The 23,068-nt window shown below is 37.6% G+C and overlaps 1 protein-coding gene across 5 annotated transcripts in view; it reads right to left on the minus strand.

The window, feature by feature from the left end:
* The window catches only part of TATDN1 (TatD DNase domain containing 1), a 38,252-nt gene that overhangs the window by 6,809 nt on the left and 8,375 nt on the right, over nucleotides 1–23,068 (minus strand). For 2 of the 5 annotated variants that reach the window (XR_009536560.1, XM_060128506.1), the window contains exons 2-9: nucleotides 21,167–21,232; nucleotides 20,551–20,600; nucleotides 16,449–16,512; nucleotides 14,749–14,892; nucleotides 14,605–14,647; nucleotides 6,123–6,208; nucleotides 5,953–5,993; nucleotides 4,205–4,281 (exon numbers count right to left, since the gene is read on the minus strand). Coding sequence is in view for 4 of the 5 variants with exons in the window: in XM_060128506.1 (XP_059984489.1) it covers nucleotides 4,205–4,281; nucleotides 5,953–5,993; nucleotides 6,123–6,208; nucleotides 14,605–14,647; nucleotides 14,749–14,892; nucleotides 16,449–16,512; nucleotides 20,551–20,600; nucleotides 21,167–21,232 (571 nt within the window). In the remaining variant the exon portion in view is untranslated. Of the gene's footprint in view, nucleotides 1–4,204; nucleotides 4,282–5,952; nucleotides 5,994–6,122; nucleotides 6,209–14,604; nucleotides 14,648–14,748; nucleotides 14,893–16,372; nucleotides 16,513–20,550; nucleotides 20,601–21,166; nucleotides 21,233–23,068 lie in introns of those variants that run through there. The other 3 variants (XM_060128507.1, XM_060128509.1, XM_060128510.1) reach the window with 3 other exon arrangements.

Consider the following 23,068-nt stretch of genomic DNA (forward strand, 5'->3'; position numbering starts at 1 on the left):
GTATTTGCATATTTTTAATCTCATGAAAACAAATTGTCTGATTGACTCTTTTCCTACATATATTAATGCTTGTAAAAACTGATCTACACAGACATAGAAAACAAACTTATGGTTACCAAAGGGGAAAGGGAGGCGGGGAGGGATAAACTGGGAGTATGGTATTAACAGATGTACACTACCATATATAAATAGACAAACGAGAAGGATTTGCTGTATAGCACGGGGAACTGTATTCAATATCTTGTCATAAACTATAATGGAAAAGATGTATAACTGAATCACTTTGCTGTACATTTGAAACAATATTTAAATAAACTACACATCAGTTAAAAAAAAACTGATCTAAATACAGAACTATATACTATCAGAAGAAATATTTTTAATCAAAGCCAGAATCTCTATTAAGGTTTCCCATTTAAGGAAGAGCATGTGCATAATTCTGTGGTCAAATTTGAAACTTTCCCATTTTCTTGGGGGGAAAAAATTCTAATTTAATCTTTAGAAACCAAAGACTATATCATAATGTAAACAGATTAAATTACCATACCCCAGAAACTCAGATTAAGACTACTCTAAACTGAATTTCAAAAGAAGTACAGAAATATTGACTTCGACTAAATAAACTACTGACCCATTAATTCTGAGTTAATGTAGGAGAAAAAAATCTCAAGTAATTAGCTTAAAGCCAAGTCTTTATAAACTCAAGATCACTTAGAAACCTCTAAGACAGACATACAGTTCAAGTTTGTGAAATAAAGGTCTCTACCCCCTTCTCTTGAAAATCATCCCAAAATAAGAAACAGCATGTTTTGATGAAACTAGGAGACATTTCTAACTCATCACAAAATATAAAGCAGAAAGTAGATAGAGAAGTGGTAAACGATCTATGTTTATGTGCCAAGTGACTTAAGTGCTATGTGCCTGTAGAGAGATACTGAAGATAAGCCAACAAATTCTCCCAAGGAAGTTCTAAGAACTGGAAGAACTAGGTACCTAGAAAGGATGGGGCAGGGCAGGTGACTGAAATGGGGATTGCTTGAAAAGTCAGGGTAAAGAGAAGATGGGATTCTCAGATTACTTTCCAATAAATTGGTGCAGAGATGACAACTGCCCTGTACCCTGGCCCGAGAGAGAGAGGCAGAGACAAAGAGAGAGGCAGAGACAGAGAGAGAGATGTGTGCCGTCTCTGGACTGGAAGACAAGCAGCAGGGAGGAGGGCAGGGTGAGGCATGGACTAGAAATGGAGACTGACTGCTTACTGAACGGAGGCATCCCCTCTCCAGCACCATCCTGCTTCAGAACATAGGTATGTTTATGAATTCTCATCCCATTTTCCCACCAGGGATCAGAGGAGCCCTCTCTGGAGAAACTGAACAAACCCAGAGGAAGATCTTGACAAGCTGACACTAAGGATTCCCCGGCGAGAAAGTCAGTTGGCCATCTGTGGGCCTGCAGTTGATGGGCTATCTCCCCACGGAGCTTCCAACAGCTTTTCCCCCTTTGCTCTTAAAATATACAGCAAAGAAATGCCTGACATTTGAAGAAAGCCTCTATCATGATAGAGACCAAAACAAAGAGGAAAAGGAACTCAGAGGAAATAAAAGCATTAAATGGCATATATATATAACATATCTTTAGAGAGATGGGAAGATGCTGCATCTACCAAACAAGAATACGGTAGGAAAAAAAATGAGAGCTTTCAGAGACTGAAAACAAAAGCTTAAGTAAGTTTCCTTAAAAAGTTGAAAAAGGGAATTCCCTGGCAGTCCAGTGGTTAGGACTCCAGGCTTCCACTGCAGGGAGCACAGGTTTGATCCCTGTTCGGGGAACTAAAATCCTGCAAGCCATGTGGTACAGCCAAAAAAAAAAAGGTTGAAAAATAAAGCACTTGTTTGAGAGGAGGAAAAAAATTAGATAGAAATTGTAGAATAAAAAAATGAGATCAGGGACTTCCCTGGTGGCACAGTGGTTAAGAATTTTCCTGCCAATCCAGGGGACACGTGTTAGAGCCCTAGTCCAGGAAGATCCCACATGCCATGGAGCAACTAAGCCTGTGCGCCACAGCTATTGAGCCTGTACTCTAGAGCCCATGAGCCACAACTACTGAGCCCACGTGGTGCAACTACTGAAGCCCGTGTGCCTAGGGCCTGTGCTCTGCAACAAGAGAAGCCACAGCAATAAGAAACCCACGCACCGCAATGAAGAGCAGCCCCACTCGCCGCAACTAGAGAAAGCCCACGCGTTGCAACAAAGACCCAACACAACCAAAAATCAATCAATAAACAAATAATTTAAAAAATGAGATCAGAGTATCAGCCTGGGAGGTACAAAGAAAGAATAGAAAAAAAAAATTGAGAAAACTTCTCAGGCCTGACAAAGATGAGCCTCTAGCTGGAAGGGGCCAGTGGAGAATGACAAAAACCCATCAAAACACCTTTGCACATTTTGATAATACCAGAGATAAATAACTAAAATATTCCACAGGGAAAGAAGTATGTCACAGGTAATGTACTGGGAAACAGAATACAGACTGGAACCTAGAACTGGGATATTGTAAATCCTCAGTGAAAATGATCTCTAATCTAGAATTTTATGCCTAGAAAAAATATCAAGTGAAAGTATGTTTTTTTTTTCCCCTTTCATTGACTATCCAGGTAAACTTTCAAGATGAAGAGAATTAATTCATTTGCAAACATGTGTTCCATCAAAACAAAATAGAATACATGGGATTTAAAAATAGGAGTTCTAATACAGAAGAGACACTAGTCCAAACTGTAGCAGAAAGATAGAAGGGTCAGGAACTAACGAATTATCTGATTATCCACACAGGTTTCCTTATGTGGAAAAATAGAAAAAAGCATTTTACAGAGTTGTTGAAAAATGTGAAGAAGGCTTCAAGTTTTGAAGAAAGCCAAGTAAATAAAAATATGAGGAAAGTTACTCCAGGAAAATAAAAAAGTGGTATATCACATGGTTCAGCAGTCAACAATATTTTACACAGACATAATAATGAAAACACGTAATATGCATATAACCAAAAATTCTCAAATAACTACATTGAGAGGGCTATAGAGGAAATAATGGAGGTGGGGGGGCAGTACTGGATAAAGAACTAAAGTGCTCAAACACCTTAATGGGAATAGACAAAGGGAATGAATTAAGAGTTAATAGCATATATGTAATATTTAGATACAAGGTGATAAAGAGTAAAGTGGTTGGCTCTGGAAAAATTAACTTGGGGTAGATGGCATGCTGGGAGACTGTGCTTATAAGTCTTTTAATACTACTTTATGCATGCATTATTTCCATGTTAATATATAAATTAATTAAATCATCAATTTATTTAAAATATGAAAGAAGCATCTAGGACATTTAAATAAGTCTGAACTCTATAGCAAATAATTAATTTCATGATTCTATATTCCAAAGTGGAGTTTAGTAAAAAAAAAAATAAAAAAAAATAAAAGTACTTGGAAAAGTAGTGATTTGAAGGAAATGAAACACTGAAGAGGGAAAGGAAGTCTTACTTTTTGCAATTTATTTTGCAGTTTATTTCATGAGCTACACTGATAACCTGAGGAAAGACACTGGTAGAAGCTCATCAAATTATTTGGAAGAAAATGAGCCCAGGGACCCAGCTGTGCTAGCAGACTGTAGTGGGTGCATGAGGTTTAGTGTGTGTAACAGCAGGAAGGTCACCAAGTGAGGAAGAGGATACAGGTTCTCACACTTTGAGTGACTTTACACCTGTTTCTTAACTTCTCTGAGCCTCAGTTTCTTGGCCTACAGAGATACAGAAGACGATTATGTCATAGTATGACCTTTCCCCCATAGGTGGACATCACTTGTGTATATGTATATGCAATGCTGTGAACACATACGTTTTAAAGGGATAAACTGATCCGAGAATAAACTGCATTGCTAGAGAAAGGTACCTGCTAACCTCAACAGAAAATTGTTTTCCATTACTGGAACACAGGATAGCAGTTTATAGCTTTCAAGCTTTAATTTGTAATAGTAACATACTGTTTCATTTCTTACATTTATCACTAAAATTCACAGACCAAGGTCAATGCAAAACACATAAATTTTAATAAAAATAAATTTAAATCTTTATCAGTAATTCCCTATAAAACAATTTAAGGAATCTGCTTAATTATAAAAGTTAAAAAAACGAAAACCAAAAAACAACTCAAGGACCTACCAACCATTAAATCCTATGTAGAGACCCAAGTCCATCAAAGCAGCTGCTGCTTCCTTGGTACCGTCAAATGAATGCACCTAAGGACATGAAGGCATAATTTTATTATAATAATTACTTTTCTTTAAAATTCTAAATAACATTAATAGGACTGTCTAAGCAAAAATATAAACGCAGTAGGAGTTTTTTGAACATGGGGTTTCAAATGTGGCCCCTACAATTTTTATTTTCAAATCAAATTTCACAATTATAACCTGTCATCATCTCCAATGTGATGAGGCAAGAAGGAGATGGCTGCCTAGAATTTCTGTCTGTGGCTGTGCTGAGGTCTCTGCACCAAGCACTACTGCTGTACCTCCAGGAAAGGGGACTGGAGGAGAGAGCCACATTCTAGGCAAAAGCATGAGGAAAAGGTAAAATGTTACAAGACTATTTAAAAAATATTTTTAAATGTTCAATTTTTTTGTTACAGGATGCTTTTTTTTTTCTAGAAGAGAAGTGAATTTTAAGAGAAAAATTTAAGATGTATAAAGAGATTGTAAGAACATTGCTTAGAAACTGTAAATTGTTATACAGTCAATAATATCAGCTCAGCAAGCAAAAAGGGTTGAGATGGAATTTTTCTCCTTCAAAGATAAAGGAGTTAAAGCAAAATTTTTCACACTTCAGATGTATTTATGTAATCATAAGTGACAAGACTCCTTTAAACACACCTAACAAGTGAAGTCACATTAATATAGCATCCAGAGAGTCTGAATACACTGTGGGTAACATGTTTCTCAAAAGTAACTGTTACACAGCTGCTCAACAGGGTTTGTTCTTCCCCTCAGCACTTCCAGCTGACTAGAAAGAAAACATAGCCTCCATCAATATAAGATAATTTTAAATACGACCCTCATAAACCATTTTAGAAAATTAGTTATTAATTCTTTATTTGGCAATTTTCTTTTGATAAAAGTCAAACATTTAGGTTGGATTTGTTGTTGCTGTTAAGTTTTTTAAACTACAGCTGACCCTTTAACAACACAGGCCTGAACTGAGAAAGTCCACTTACATGTGGATAACAGCTTTTTTGCTAGAGACCAGTGAGTCTCTCCTAAAATTACATGTGAAAATTGTACATATGAGCATTTTTCTGAGGCAGATTTTCAAAGGAGTCCATGATCCAAAAAAAAAAAAAATTAAAAATCACTGCTATGGATACCCAAGCTAAGTGATAGACAGATACTATTTATGGAACTTTCTCAAGACTAATGACTGAAATGACCATAGAGAAGTGTTTCGAGCAGAAGCAAACTACAGAAATGAGAATGTGTCTCTAATCAGAGTGGTAACAGTAAATAAATACAGTTGACAAGAAATTAAGAAGGTAAACCTGAAAAGAGTGCTAAAATATTTTAAAATATTATTAAATTTCGTTTATATTTTGCTCAAATTTAAATTGAAGAACACTAAAGAACGGCTGATGGAAGAAGCGGAGAAAAAAGATCATGCAGACTATTACAATGTGCAGGACTAAATTCATGGGGTTTTCTTGTGAACAGAATTCTGTACTCATTCTTGTACTCTGAACAAAGTAAATGTAACTAAAATAGTGTGGTTTATGTTTGTACCATATCTGATCTATAGATTTAACAGTAAATTTATATGCCCTTCTAATAAGAGAGCAGAACCTTCGTAACTTTATTGCTGACATCTGAATCACTTTATAGAGGCCAACATCATTTATTAAAAGCAGTTTCTATACTTACCACTCCACCTACACACCGATCTCTATTCCTTCTCATTATGTCTGTGAATTTAAAACAGAAACAACTTGATCTCTGCAAATTCTTAAATTTTAAATGAGATTTTAGCTTTAGCAAATAGCTTGATATCTGCAAATTCTTAAATTTTAAATGAGATTTTAGCTTTAACTCACCCAAAAATTCAGCATGTGAGTTCCGACAATGAAGAAACATTGGTAATTTTGTTTGTTCTGACAGTTCAAACTGTTTTTCAAAATATCTGCAAAATGGAAAAAAAATTTTCCTCATTAAAAATTTTATTTTAGCATGAGAAAAATAATTGTCAAATGATTTTTTTTTAAGTTAAAGGGCTTTTATTCTCTAGAAATGATAGAACAGAAATAGTGAATTCAGGCATTTAAAACACATCAGGCCTAGCCGAAAGCTTTTATAAAAACTTCCTGAAAGGGTTACTTCATTTTCTGGGATTACAAAATTATTTTCAGAAATGTTTGTTAGTTTTTCCATTGTAACTGCCAGGTAAATTAGGTAGCACTTTACCATTGATCGCTAGAAGTAAAGAGCTGTAAGGTTTAAGTTTACAGTGATGGAGACTGTTCCCCCAAATAATTACTTTTAACTAGCTTTCTGACTAAATCCCAACAAATGAAGTGGACACCCTCCTATCACCCGTGGGATCCCTTCCCCATGTGTTGGTGGCCGAAAAGACATGGCCAGCCCCTTGTCCCGAGAGCTGGCTGAGCACTACCAGTGGGCATCAACTCACTCCAGTGAGAAGCCACTTCTACTCAGTGTTTTCTATGTGCTGTTATACAAGGAGTTATTGCCACTGAGCAAAAAGAAGGATTCCCTTAAAAACTAAACACAAAGAATTTATGAAACAAATGAGCACAAAAACTGAAATACTCTATTTTTCAGAAAAATGAAAATTACATGATAAAATGGCAGTCCTGAACATTTTAGAGTACTTTATAAAAAGAGTTTTAAGTGCCTTATACTACCATTGTCTCATCTAATCCTCAAAATAACCCTAGGATAGATAGGACAAGAGCTGGTGTCAGAGGGGTGTAAGACCTTGTCCAAGATCACAACACACAAGAGGCTTTCAAGAAGCCTCTTCCTGGTCCCAGCATTTAAGGACAATATCCAGAGGACATGACAGGGTGGGAGTTCTGTGTGTCTTTTCATTTCAGCAGTGTTCCCTCTTGTTCTCATTAATGGTCATGTAGTTTAAGCTAAACCAGGAGTTACAGACAATAGGTGTCGTATTATTTTCTTAAGGGGTTTACCTCTTCTAGGCCCCTAATTTGGGGGAACAGTTTCTCCGTGTATAACTTAAATCTCTTTTGCTGTGTTTTCCTATATCTTGTCTCCTTGAAGTGCCAGACAGCTATTTTCCTAAGAGCACCCCCTTTGTAAAACTCCTGAAAATGCTACATTTTAAAATTAGAAATAGAAATGTACTTCTCAAAGAAATAGTCATCCTAAAATTGGTGGTCTGTGTCTTTAATTATCCAATTTTTTTTTTTCAGATTCTGCCGGACTAGAATAAGCAAAAATATTTTTAGTTAGCATGGTGCTGAAACTTCACAGTGTAGGAAATATAAACGAACACTGGGACAAAATATTTTAATAATTACTACTGGTCACTATTTCCATAACCTCTAAAGTAATTCAGATGTCAGCAGTTAAGTGCTCTCCAGTCATTATGTAAACTTTACTCTGTATTTGGCTTCTGGCTACACACAGCCATACAACCAAGCCACAGATGTACAGAATCTAATGATCAGCTTGGAAATAAGCCTTCCTATCGCAGAGTAGGCAAAAGTACAATTTATGAAAATAACAGATACCCAAGCAACGTGCTTACAGAATTTTATATAATATGAGAAAAGAAAAGGTCGACGTGCTCAAGCCAGCTAGGTATCATAAGAAAACCATGTGGTAAAAAATCATTCCCAATGATATAAATTGAGGATAATTGGTACTTAACATCAAATGACTAGGGTCTTTAAAGAAAAAACAACCCACTACGGTAACTAGGAATAACAAAAGAAGCTAAAGGGCAGGAAGTGGCACCTATATTTTTTTAACTCAGGTGTTTTTTAAAAAATATTTATTGATTTATTTATTATCTATTTATCTATTTATGGCTGCATTGGGTCTTGTTGCTGCACACAGGCTTTCTCTAGTTGCGGCGAGTGGGGGCTACTCTTCGTTGCGGTGCGCGGGCTTCTCATTGCAGTGGCTTCTCTTGCGGCAGAACACGGGCTCTAGGCGCGTGGCACTCGGGCTCAGTGGTTGTGGCACGCAGGCTCTGGGCGCAGGCTCAGTAGTTGTGGCGCACGGGCTTAGTTGCTCCGAGGCATGTGGGAATTTCCTGGACCAGGGTTTGAACCCATGTCCCCTGCACTGGCAGGTGGATTCTTAACCACTGCGCCATCAGGGAAGTCCAGTGGCACCTATTAAGAGACTTCTCTGCTTCTTTTAAGATTTTTAAAAATTCATAAATGAGAATCATTCGTTGAGTTAGATTTGCTCACTTTAGCAAAGCTGTAATTTGCTTCTGATTGTAAATATTACTGCTTCTTACATTTTAGGGTCAACAATAGCTAAGGTCAGGGCTTGAAAAGTTCAACTTCAGAGTACCAGCTATTATTACAGGCATACCTTGTTTTACTGAGCTTCTTGGATACAGTTTTTTTGTTTGTTTTTACAAATTGAAGACCTGTGGCAACTCTACGTGAAGCGAGTCTATCGGCCATTTTTCCAACAGCATTCGCTCACTTTGTGTCTCTGTGTCACGTTTTGGCAAGTCTTGCAATATTTCAAACTTTTTCATTACTGCATTTGTATTGTATTATTGTATTTTCATTATTGTATCTGTGATCAGTGGTCCTTGATGTTACTATAGCAATTGTTTTGGAGAGCCACAAACCTTGCCCATACCAGACAGCGAACTTAACAAATATTCTGTGTGTTCTGACCTACCAGCATGTTCCCTGGTCTCTCTTCCTCTCCTTGGGCCTCTCTATTCCCTGAGACACAACAGCACTGAAATTAAGCAACTAATAACACTACAATGAATTGCCTCTAAGTGTTCAAGTTAAAGGAAGCGTTTCATGTCTCACACTTTAAATCAAAAGCTAGAAATGTTTAAGCTTAGTGAGGAAGGCATGTTTAAAGCCACGACAGGCCAAAAGCTAGGCCTCTTGAGCCAGTCAGCCAAGTTGTGAATGCAAAGTTAAAGTTCCGAAACAAAATTCAAAGTGCTACTCCCGTGAACACACAAATGATAAGAAAGCAAAACAGCCTTACTGCTGACATGGAGAAAGTTTTAGTAGTTTAGATATGAGATCAAACCAGCCACAACATTCCCTTAAGCCAAAGCCTGATCCAGAGCAAGGCCCTAATTAACTTTGACTCTATGAAGGCTGAGAGAGGTGAGGAAGCTGCAGGAGATAAGTTTGAAGCCAGCAGAGGTTGGTTCATGAGGTTTAAGGAAAGAAGCCATCTTCATAACATAAACGAGCAAGGCGAAGCGGCAAGTGCTGATGCAGAAGCTGTAGCAAGGTATCCAGAAGATCTAGTGAAGATAATGAATGAAGGTCGCTACACCAAACAATAGATTTTCAATGTAGATGAAACAGCCTTAAGTTGAAAAAAGATACCATCTAGGACTTTCATAGCTAGAGAGGAGAAGTCATTGCCTGGCTTCAAAGGACAGGCTGACTCTCTTGTTCGGGGCTAATGCAACTGGTGACTTTAAGTTGAAGCCTATGCTCATCTACCAACCTGAAAATCCTAGAACCCTTAAGAATTATGCTAAATCTACTCTGCCTGTGCTCTATAAATGGAATAACAAAAGCCTGGATGACAGAACATCTGTTTACAACATGGTTTACTGAATAGTTTAAGCATACTGTTGAGACTTAATGCTCAGAAAAAAAGATTCCTTTCAAAATATTACTGTTCATTGACAATGCACCCATTCATCCAAGAGCTCTGATGGGGATGTACAATGAGATTCATGTTGTTGTCATGCCTAACAACGTTCATTCTGCAGCCCATGGATCAAGGAGTAATTTTTACTTTCTCGTCTTCTTATTTAAGAAAAAACATTTTGTAAGGTTATAGCTGCCACAGATGATGGATCTGGGCAAAGTAAATTGAAAACCTGGAAAGTATTCACCATTCTAGATGCCATTAAGAATATTCGTGATTCGTGGGAAAAGGTCAAAATATCAACATTAACAGGAGTTTGGAAGAAGTTGATTTCAACACTCATAGATGACTTTGAAGGGTTTAAGACTTGAGTGGAGAAAGTAACTGCAGATGTGATGGAAACAGCAAGAGAACTAGAATTAGAAGTGGAGCCTGAAGATGGGACTGAATTGCTGCAATCTCATGATAAAACTTTTAAGGAATGAGAAGTTTCATTTTATGGATGAGCAGAGAAAGTGGGTTCTTGAGATGGAATCTACTCCTGGTGAAGATACTGTGAAGACTGTTGAAATGACATGACAAACTTAGTTGATGAAGCAGTGGCAGGGTTTGAGAGGACTGACTCCAATTTTGAAAGAAGTTCTACTGTGGGTAAAATGCTATCAAACATCATCGCGGGCTACCAAGAAATAGTTCGTGATAGGAAGAGTCAATCAAAGCAGCAAACTTCACTGCTGTCTTATTTTAAGAAACTGCCACCGCCAGCCCAGCCTTCAGCACCACCACCCTGATCAGCCAGCAGCCACCAACACTGAGGCAAGACCCTCCACCAGCACAAAGACTGACTCGCTGAAGTCTCAGATGATGGTTAGCATTTTTTAGCAATAAAGTATTTTTTAATTAAAGTCTGTACATTGTTTTTTTACACATAATCCTATCACACACTTAACCGACTACAGTATAGCGTAAACATAACTTTTATATGCACTGGGAAACCAAAACATTCCTGTGATTGGCTTTATTGTGATGGTCTGGAACTGAACCCCCAGTATCTCAGAGGAATGCCTGTAAGTTGGACTGAGGCAACTCCAGAAGACCCAAAGCGTTCCAGCAGCGCACCTGAACCCAGTGTTACTCCCTCCTCTAAGCCAGAGGAGAGACTGAGGCGCCTTGCCATCATCTCTGAGGTTTCCTAAATCCGCAAATGATTATTTTGAAATTTTGTCTGATGTCTGACTGAAAAAAAGAAAAAGACCTGCACAGTAGTAACCCCAAGAAAAATGCCCGAAGCAAATGCCTCCCACTCAAGTGAACAGAACTCTAACTTGCAACAAGGAAAGGAGTGTAGTAGCACAAGGCAGAGAAACTGAAAATACAGGGTATGCCTAAAGGCTAACCTTTCCATAACTAAATCAGGTCTTTTCCTTGTCTTCTTGCTTTTCTTCTCTTTTTGCTCTTTAAAAAGCACTTTTCAAAAATCCCACACAGAAACTACAGCCAGTAGCTTCCTTTAGGTTGGCAGTATTTCTAAGAATAATACAACAGCCACAATTTATGGAGCTCTGACTCTGTGCCGGGCACGGCACAATGGCTTTACATACTAAATGTTAAAAAGGCAGGCGGTATTATCCCCATTTTAAAGATGAGGAAATTGAGATTTACAAAGGAATATATAGGTACCAAAAGGCAGTTATGATTCAAACCTAAAGATCTGTTGATTACAAAGGTCTTTTAATACTATGTTATCTACTGCCTTTACTTACCATTATTTTTCAGATACTTTGTCTATTGCACAGTAGTGGGTGTTTTTTCGGTCTTGCCTCCTAATCCATTATACTAATTTATTTTCTATTTTTCTCTTCTCACAGGTCTTTTTTTTGACTATACTTTTTTACTTAAAAAGTAAAACAAAAATGACAATCACACACAGTTAATTGTTTCAGATGGACAACTGGCATATATAAGCACAGACCAAAATGTAAATTCTTTCAATAGACTCAACAGTAAAAGCTGAATTATAGGCTTTTTATCCATCATGCTCTACAGGAATCAAAAAGACACTTTCCTTATTATTAAAAATTCAGTGCACATTTACGATGTGCTAAGAGTACTGTGCTAGGCGCCATAGGAACTAGAACATGAGGAAGGCTTGGTCTGTACCTTTGAAGAACTCAGAGACACTAGTTTGTTGTGGGAGCGGAAGTGGTAACACACTTTTATTACAATGTGAGAAATGCTGAAACAAGTACGGAGTGCTGTGTGGCAGAGAATAGGGGTGATGCTGTTAGTACGTGCTATAGGAAAGGAGGGAGCAAAGGTAGAAGACATGGGTATATGTTTCCATAACAACAATCCAAATGCAATTACTACTGGTTTGTCACTCTTTTACTCACTAAGTCATTTGATTATCTATAATAAAATGAAATTTCAAACTCAACTGCCCATCTATTCAAAATTTCTACTGTACTTTAATTCGTCCTTAGCCTTACCTGTTCTGGAAGAGGCCTAGGTCACATCCCATCACCTTAGCAAAGCCTTCTGACTCCCCCCAGAAAGTGAGTCTTTCCCTCTGCTGTTCACATACCTTTTTTTTTTTTTTTTTTTTTTTTTTGCGTTACGCGGGCCCCTCACCGTTGTGGCCTCTCCCGCTGTGGAGCACAGGCTCCGGACGCGCAGGCTCAGCGGCCATGGCTCACGGGCCCAGCCGCTCCGCGGCACGTGGGATCCTCCCGGACCGGGGCACAAACCCGTGTCCCCTGCATCGGCAGGCGGACTCTCAACCACTGCGCCACCAGAGAAGCCCTCACATACCTTTTTGATAGCACTTTCCAACCTATTTTAATTATTTATGTCCTCTCTTATCTGTAGAGGCACTTATTCTTCTTTGTATCCGACTGAGGAGACACTTGGTAATCATTCACCTAATCAATGGAGTTCAACTCTATTACAGATCAACATCTGGACAACTGGCATGTGTGTTGAAGCATAAACTATATACTGCTATATATACATCGTTTTAAGTTCTGATCTGAAGATGATGGAGCAGTAAAAGAGAGCTGATACTATCAACGTTTTCATTAAACACACACACAGATCAGGTTTAAAGTATTTAAGTTGCATTTTAGAATCAGTTTAAGTCATCTGGATGAAAAGTCATATGGAGGACTCTGCCACTGTCCTTGATGGTCACACCACACAATCTGTTTGCCTCATGAGGCTCATCTTGGCCAAAAACAGACATGAAAGTGGAGGAATTAAGATGTGTGGGCTTAACCGAAGAAGGTATTACAGCCAACTGTTTTTCTTTTTAAATATGAATATGTGAACTTTTAAGGTTAAGTGAACTGACCTACATGATATTCGAGAGGGGTACAGAGATTTAATAATCCTGCCAGTAATCACGTGAATGTCCCTGAAAAACACGGCAAATAATATGCTGCTAACTAAACAGCTCTGAAAGGTTCTATAACTGTGAAGCCTGAAAGCAAGAGTCCATAGAACATTACTCTAACCCATCCTGTGTCACTTGGTTATGGTCCTTCAGGAATTCTGGGCCCTGAAGTCCAGGGTACGACAGGCTCACTGGTCAATCTGCGCCTCACTGGAGGCACTTTCACCTGGACCAGTCACACTGGGATTGCGTGTGTGGGCAGGGGAGGGAGTGGGAGGAAGTACACTTCTGGCAGGTATGGTTTAAAAAGTCCCTTCAGGCCATCAAGCACTGGCTTAATCAAGATCATATGACAAGAAATAGTTAATTATTAAATATTATGAGACAGCTAGATGGTATCTTGAGAGAATTTGATCCAGACTCCTCTTTCATGTATGAGAAACTAAGCAGGATGGAGGGTTGTTTATTCTTAAATGGCTCCAGGAGCAGATACTATACCTTATTCATAGTTTTGTATACTATGACTATACTATGAGTTCCCAGCAGTTTCTAGCACATATTACTCCATAAATATTTGCTGAATAGATGAATAACTAAATTAGCCTCCTTTAGAAACTCATTTTAATGTTTTACCGTCTTGACAAGTAATACACTGTTTTTGAAATTCAACAAAATGCTTATGTCTTAAATTAAGCCTATAACATAATTTTTCTTTTCAGCCTTCAACACTACCCACCAGTCTGGTGACAGGAGTTCCAACTAAGCTACAGGCAATGGGTTGTAAGAAGTCTCTGAGGCTTGTGAGCTTGGAGTTTCCTCAGAAGCCACCACTCCCAACATGGATCCTATGAAAGGATTCTCAGGTTCCAAACTGACAATATTCAACACCCAGCAAGAGTAAAATATGCTTTTCTAGCTTTGGTGATTGATCCTATAATCTCTTTTTATTAATAATATCTTTTACTCTTAAATCATATGCCCCACAACTGAATTTAATTCATTTTATTGGAATGGTTCATGTATGAATGCTCTTATTAAACAAACAAAAATCGAAAGTCTATCATGTAAACTCATCCCTGTTTCTACCATTAAAATCAAGTTAAATGGTTAAACAATTAGGGAACTATATGCTTCCATACCTTATGAATTCCATTCAAGTACGCATGGAATTTGTTTCACTTAACTTTTAATATACAAAGGGAAAAACAAAAAAAGCCTCATGCTTAATCTAACTACATTCTGAACTGATAAAATCTACTTAAAAATCACCCTTAAGATTTTACAATACGATAATTTCTAAAGACAACAAATTTCCTTACTTGAGCTGAGTACCTTTAGGACAAAACTGCAGTCGGTCAAAATCTTTAAAAGATAAAAAAGAATCAATAATTACTCATGACTTGTACACAACAAATCAATTATTTTCAAACAAAGTCACTCTAACGGGATAAGTTGGCACTTACCAAGTCCACATTCCCCTATTGCTACAACTTTCCCCTTGTTGTTTTCAGCGAGATTTAGTAACTCCATCAAGTAAAGATCAGGGTTATTCTTTTCAAATTCATCACATCTTGTAGGATGACACCCAACTGTACTGAAAAACATATCTAGCACAAAATAATGTCTTAGGATTATTTTCAAAATATTTTTTCATATTTAATATGCAAAAATGATATAATATCAAATGATTTCAACTGGTCAGTTTTTAACAATACCCATAAACTAGTCAAACTACCAGAATTGCACTGGGTTAATCACATAAGAATTTTTGGAATACTAACAAAGTAGGACATGAATATGAAAATTGCCTTAATGTACTGGTAAAAATAATTCAACTCTTCCAAAGTTTGGTATTTACTGAGCCTTTTGAATGGAAAATGAAACAATTTCTTAGGTAATGACATTTCATTCTACAATTTTATCTTTAATATTCACTGTTTACGTGACTCAGGTTTCATGTATTAACAGTTAAAATGCACTCCTTTCCCTTAAAAAGGGTAACAGAGGTGGAAGTAGGATTCATCTCTCAAAATAATAATTTCTATTATTTTCTAATAGAAAATAAAGCTCACTTATTTGGAGGCTGTACTTTGGTATCTTAATTGTATGGAACACAAGTGTGAGGTTGAAAAGGGCTTAAAAAGCTTAAGGCGCTTGCACCTGATGAACCCATGGGAGAGAGCTGTTGCCTTCCTCAGGCTCCCACGAATATGTTCATGCATAAAAGGAGCTTTTAAAGCAGTGAGGTAGCAGGTATACGCAGAGGAGTGGAAAAGGGTTGACAATGGAGATCCGAGAACTTTTAAAAGCATATCTGTTTGGGGAATAACAAGTATGCAAGATAATATTCTTATACACATCAAAAGCTTCTGGGAAGATGATTATTTTTATGACTTTAATCACTAAGAAAAAGTGTCAGTGGATCCTGAAGAGAAGTATGCATTTTAGAAAGGTTTCAATAAAAAACAGCTTTTAATGAATAAACCAGTATTTTGAAAAATAACATGGAATGCCTAATTCTTCAGTGTCTAGCACATGAAGTATGCTCCCTGCTGCTCCCCAGCAAAAAAACAAACCAAAAAAAGGTTAGGTACATGAATGCCAGGTAAAGGAGGTGTTTTATGTAACTAGGATTCTTGTAGGAATCAACTCCAAAACTTTACAGACTTTAAATAAATGCAAATATATGAACGTAAAGTGAGCACATGAGGGATTATATATTATATTATTATTTGCATTCCTGGGGCCTTGCACAGTGTCTCTGATCTGCATGATGAATATTTATAAATATTTATAAATGATAAATGATCTTTCACAGCCTAAGTTAAAAAAGAGCAAATAAAAAGCAACGCATATCTTAAACACATTATGGCATATACACAAAAATTCTACATCAGGAATATCTGAGGTTAAATTTTATGCCTAGTGAACTTAATTCTCATTAACTGAAATCTTAAAATAATCCTTATTAAATACAAGAGGGTTCATCAAGCATCTGATATAACAATGGGCACTTTCAATTTTTTCATCTTAATCGTGTCACACTGAAATTGGTCTATCTTCCTGTTGTGTCTACAGTATTTGTACCTGAGGCAGTTCTCAGAAAGACTTCTTCAAAATAACTTAATTCACATTTTGGGGGGTAAAAGTAATATGAGGATACCATTTGTCTGTGCCAAATGCAGTGCATCTTTACTGTCTTGTAGATTTCCACCTGTAATCACAAACTGAAACAGAAAGAAATAAGTCCACTTTAACAGGGTGTCAACCACAGTTTCCCAAACGTGCTTTCCTGCTGCTTTTTTCCAGAATGCTTCTCTCTCTGTCACATACCAACCCTCCTTTAAAAATTCAGCTGAAAGATCACCTCCTGTGCAGAGTGGATCCTGAATACCCTCTCCACGTGTGCACACACGCACACGCACACACACATACACACACTACAAAGAATGTGTGACTCCTACTAAAATGTATTCACATGTCTGTCTTTCCTATTAGACCACGAGTTTCTTGAGGACAGAGATCACATTAGGAAAGAATGAATAACTAAAAACTTCTGAATTTAGAATTCTGTTAATCTAAATTAGAGATTCAATAGTGTTGACTAAACAGTTCTCCAGGTGTGGTCCTGGACTCTCCAGGGGATATGTTAGGTCAAAACTATTATCATAATAATACTAAGATGTTATTTGCCTATTCACTCTCACCTGTCACGCGTGTGCAGTCAAGTATTCCAGAGGCTACATGATGTGTAACATCACAAAAGACTGCAGCAACAGATATGAAAGCTCAGCAGTCTTCTATTAAGTCAAACATTTAAAAGATATTAAAAAAAATACAAATTCCACTCATGTCACTAAATGTTTTTGGTTTAGAAAATACTTTTCATAAAAATATGCTATTTATTTTACATAATGGTCTACTGTTTTAAAATGAATTAACATATAGATACAGTTGACCCTTGAACAATGTGGAGGTTAGGGGCGCCACTGAAAATCTGTATATTACTTATAGTCGGCCCTCTGTATCAGGGGTTCCACATCTACATATTCACCCAGCCTCAGGTCACGTAATACTGTAGTATTTACCACTGGAAAAAAAATCTGTGTCTAAGTGAACTCACAGTTCAAACCAGTGTTATTCAAAGACAACTGCATTTAAAACTTTTCTGTTTTAATCTCTAATACAATATATATCGATAGAACCCACATAAGAGCTCTTTAGGGTCCTCAATAATCTTAAAGAATATGAATAATCACTGGATTAATGTATATTGATAAAATTCTTTGTAGGGATATGTATAGCTCTTGGCAAGGAAGCCCTTCTACAGAGGTAGCTATCAGAGTCCACTGCAGTTAGAACACCATCTTTGCTAACCTGTTTAAGGGAAAATGTCACTAAAGAGCTATGTGTTGATGGTGACTACTGAGGCAGTGCTGCTTAAGTGCACATTCTTCGGAAGAAGTGATTTAAACACACTGAGGTATATATTTTAAAGCATACTTCAAGAGACTCACTGAGCTAAAATGAAGAATTCATTCTAGGTACACACGTAAATAGAACACACAGAAAACACTGGAGATAGTGCAAATGATAAACAGACATTTTCACAGAGTGATAAACTTCTGAAATGATAGACACTGAGTATCTATTCTGCCTGTAAAACATAGTATATATTAACAAAAATATTGAGAAAACTATTGTTTACTAACACTACCTAATTCTTTAATAAAGGATGAGGTGGGGACTTCCCTGGTGGCACAGTGGTTAAGAATCTGCCTGTCAATGCAGGGGACACGGGATCGATCCCTGGTCCCAGAAGATCCCACGTGCCGCGGAGCCACTAACCCCGTGTGCCACAACTACTGAGCCTGCGCTCTAGAGCCCGCGCGCCACAACTTCTGAGCCCGCATGCCACAACTACTGAAGCCTGTGTGCCTAGAGCCCGTGCTCCGCAACAAGAGAACCAACCGCAATGAGAAGCCCACACACCACAATGAAGAGTAGCCCCCGCTCGCCACAACTAGAGAAAGCCTGCGCACAGCAACGAAGACCCAACACAGCCAAAAATAAATTAATTAATTAAAATAAAATACTCTGTAATGTCCTATATGGGAAAAGAATCTAAAAAAGAGTGGATATATGTATAACTGATTCACTTTGCTGTACACCTGAAACATGTTATAAATCAACCGTATGCCAATAAAAATTTAAAAAAAAGGATCAGGTGCCCACATCCAGTTTTCAATTATGTAAAATAGTTTGTAATCAAATCTAAGGACAAGACTAAGGGACATATACTTTCCTCTCCCAGTTTACGATGATGACGATGATGATGATGACGACAATGACAGCTTCCACTATAAACATAATAAATGTTGCTTACTTTATGCCAGGTACAATATCAACTGCTTTGCATTCTATATTTTATTTAATCTTCACAACAATTCTGTTTATTAGCTATTATTATCATTCTTGATTTAGGGATGAGAAAACTGAAGTCTAGAGAGATGAAGCACCCCAGGTTACAAAGCTCTGAAGAAGGAAGCTGGGGCTGGAACCAAGGTTTGTGATGCTGTAACTGTGCTTTTAATCACTGCCATAAAGCTACAAGGCATTGGATTAAATTTCAATTTGGAACGATGTCCAAGTAAATTTGATTTCAGTTCTTCAGTTCAGTCATTCCTAAATCCATGTGGGTGTTATAAATGTTAAGATTAAACTATTCATGGATGACACATGAAAACTGTCTACGAAAAATGTCTCCTGCCATATCAGTCAACACAGGATGTTATGGTCATCAAGCCCTCAGCCACTGCAGCCGCCTCAGACTGTGCACCCTGAGGAGACTCAGGATGGCGAAAAACAGGATACTTGCTCTAGATAGTGAAGGTGCACATCAAAGGAATGATTTCAATGAGCCCAGACTCTTGCATCTTCCCATATGTAAAAAAGTGCTAAATTCATTAATTTGAGATTTTTTTCTTTAACTAGGAGTAATCTTTTGATGTTCCACTACCTGTTTTTTTTGTTGTTGTTTTGGGTTTTTTTTGGCAAAACTCCCATATATCCTGGCTCCTCCCTTCCCTCTTCGGAGCAGTCCCTCAGAGCCACCTGAGAGGATTAGGCAACTACTAGTTGCCTCTTAAGAAGCCTGGTAATTCAGCAAGTATGCCAAATAAAACATAATTCTCAACCTTTAGGTTGTGCAGTTTTTTTCAGTTGACAAAATTTAGGAGCTTGGTATTTCAGAGTTTGCAGAAAAACATTTTATAAAGTGATTTACCAAGCAAAGAATGACCACATAATGAGAAATTATGTTGTAACTTTTATCCTTATTACTTCTGAATAATAACTAATATAATTTTAGAGTTGGAGACTGCAGAACTCATTTAGCCAGGAGTATCACTTTTTAAAACTGAGGTTTATTTAACTTAGAAACAGTAGCTACTAAGTGCCCTGATACACTATGGAGCTTAATCTTTCTTTTTTTTTTTTTTTAATATTTATTTATTTGGCTGTGCTGGGTCTTAGTTGCGGCATGTGGGTTCTTTTAGTTGCTGCATGTGGGATCTAGTTCCCTGACCAGGGATCGAAGCAAGGCCCCCTGCTTTGGGAGCGTGCAGTCTTACCCACTGGACCACCAGGGAAGTCCCCTTTGGAACTTAATCTTATTTCTTGTGTGCATGTGTGGGCTAGCTTGCTACTTAAAAAAAATACTGATTAAAAAGAAATATCTATTCAAAACATTTGACACCAAACTAAAATTCTTTTGCTTAGAACACTCTAAAAGTAGTAGGAATTCTCCTGATTATCAAATTACCACCGTAAAAATTAAAGTGTTCTCTCAGTTATTTGAAATGTTATACATAGTATAAAAGCTAAACTTGGTGATTAGATACATGTATTTTTGATGATTGCTTACTTCTAACAAATGCTAAATTGTTACAAAATCTACTAACAGTTGCCTCTTAAGAAGCCTGGTAATTTAGATGGGTTTTAAAAAACTTTTCCAGGGAGACTTGGCCATTTACTACACTTCTGATCACATGGAAGATCCACTCACAAGGTTTGTGTCACTTAAATTGCTGAGAACAGAATATTTTGATATTTTATTTCATTAACTTGATAATATTACATGTTGACGATACATATCACAAAATGCTAAATGTGGTTTGGCTTTCTCTTCTTTTCTGCAGTATTTTAACCAAAATTTAGTTTTTTTTTTAAAAAAACCCATAAGGGTAATAAAAATGAAATGTTACCTTTTTAACACCAATCTGAACAGCTCTCTCTATTACATCCCGTAAGTCATCTGTAAAAGATGAACCCCACATTAAGAAAATGTAACTATAAATTCACTTATCCATAATTTAGTTATCCTTTATTGAAAGAAAAATACATAGAAAAATCATATTTACTGAAGTCAAATCAATACTATTTGATGAGTGCTTATCATATAAGCAAAGACCTAGCGATACTTTAAAAAAAAAGAAACCCATATAAGGCAAAATAGATGAAGTTATCCATTCAATTGTATTTTTATTCTGTTGACCACAAAGGGGAAAAGTCTGTTTGGCTTTATGGTTTGCCTTTTATGCATATGGTTATCTAAAGTTCTATATTCAAAGTTATAAACTTCTACAGATAAGAAGGGCTTGATAACACTTTGTTGTAATAGGTATTTTATAAATGTTCATGATCATGTTTTACCAATATAGCTTATGTGTGTTTCACTTTGTTTATAGTTTTATCCAAGATGCATAATAAATTCTTTAATATTTCAATGGTAAGAGTGGGTGAAGCTTCTTATGGTCTCCCTTGAGTCAGAAAGTTTGTCTTCACAGATAAACTATTTACCTTAATAAAAGAAACATTTACCTTGATGCTTTTGAACCCCCCTATAAATTCCTCTGAACACAGGATCTGTCAAGTTGATACCAATGTCTGTAGAAAGCAAAAATAAAACACATGATCATTAAGAGCCTCTATTTGAAACTTTTACTTTAAAGAAAAGGTCCTGTTACTAACCTTTTCATTCACACATTCATTCATTCAAACAAAATCTAAGTGCCTACTGTTTGTCAGTCACTATGCTAGATACCTGGGATACAAAGATGAAAGATATTAAGTCCTGCTCTCAAGAAACTCACTGTAGAATTGGGAAGGCATTCCCATTAACAATTAAGAAATCACAAGTAGATACTAGCACGGTGGGAGACAGAGGAGGCCCACCCAACTTAGTCTGGTAGTTAGCCCATAAGGGGCTTCCAGAAAGAATGGATTCTTGAACTGAATCTTAAAGGATGAGTTGGAATTACCCAGTAGACAGGAAATTGCAGATAAGAGGAAGCAGCAGAAGCAAAGCTTCTGGGGTCTGAAATAGCACGGTGATCATGGAGAGCTGTTACAGGCTGTTCTGACTGGTGGAGAGAAGTGTAGGGAAGGGAGTAACCAGAAAAGGGCAGACTCAGCTGTGTTACAGACACTTGTCTTTAAAATACCAGATGCAACAGGAAGCACTGATGGCTTCTGAGATTTGTATTCTGGACATCTCATTCTGGTGTCTTTGTAGAAGGTGGGATTAAAGGGGGCAAATGGAGTCAGGATAGTTTACTTGGAAACAGGCAAGAGCTCATATCTGCAATGAAGAGAACCTGAATTAGGGTAATACGAGTGGAGATGCAGAGAGGGCAATAAATTATTTATTTCCTTTATTCACCAAATACTTATGAAGACCAACACTATGTCAAATACTATGTAAGGAGTTAGGGGGTGATGAACAAGACCTGACGCTTGGTCCCTGCCTTCCAGGAATTCACAGTCTATATGGGGAGTACAAATAATTCGTGATATATAAGAAGCTGGACTGTGAGCAACATGAGGCAAGAAATGTTTATCTTCTTCAATGCTGTATCCCTAGAACCTAGCATGATAGCTGGTATATAGTAGGATCTCTATACACTTGTTTTTTTTTAAATTTACTTATTTTTGGCTGCGTGGCTGCGTGTGGGCTTTCTCTAGTTGCGGCGAGCGGGGACTACTTTGTTGCGGTGCGCAGGCTTCTCATTGCAGTGGCTTCTCTTGTTGCAGAGCACAGGCTCTAGGGCACACGGGCTTCAGTAGTTATGGCTCGCAGGCTCTAGAGCACAGGCTCAGTAGTTGTGGCACATGGGCTTAATTGCTCCGTGGCATGTAGGATCTTCCCGGACCAGGGCTTGAACCCGTGTCTCAGGCATTGGCAGGCGGATTCTTAACCACTGTGCCACTAGGGAAGCCCTCTCTATACACTTTTAAGCCTGTAAATAATTATTTTACAGCTTTGTGCTTTGGAGCACAAAGAAGTAGCACTAACAGTTTTGGCAAGAATGATGAAAAAGGTTCACATAAGAGCTAGATCTTGAAAGCTAAAGCTTAGAAGCTGACAAACAGAAGAGGCATTCTACATACAGGTGTGTGTAGGTACACACCGCATCCGGAGAACTGGAAGAGACTCACTGTGCCTGTGGAGCTGAGGTTCACAATGCAGAGCGATTCTGCAGTGCCTCTCTTCTTCTAACCTCTCCCCTCCCAGCCTTCCCCCACCCCAACATTCAGCAATGTCTGTATTCATTTCTAGTTGTCACACAGAGGGGAGTGCAATTGGCGTCTAGGCTTGAGGCCATGGGTGCTGCTAAATATCCTACAATGCACAGGATAGCCTCTCACAACAAAGAATAATCTTACCCCCACACCAAGTGCTGTTCTTGATAAATCCTGCTGCAGAGTATAAGGCGACGAGGG

The sequence above is a fragment of the Lagenorhynchus albirostris genome, chromosome 17 (assembly GCF_949774975.1).
Source record: "Lagenorhynchus albirostris chromosome 17, mLagAlb1.1, whole genome shotgun sequence".
Taxonomy (NCBI): Eukaryota; Metazoa; Chordata; class Mammalia; order Artiodactyla; family Delphinidae; genus Lagenorhynchus; species Lagenorhynchus albirostris.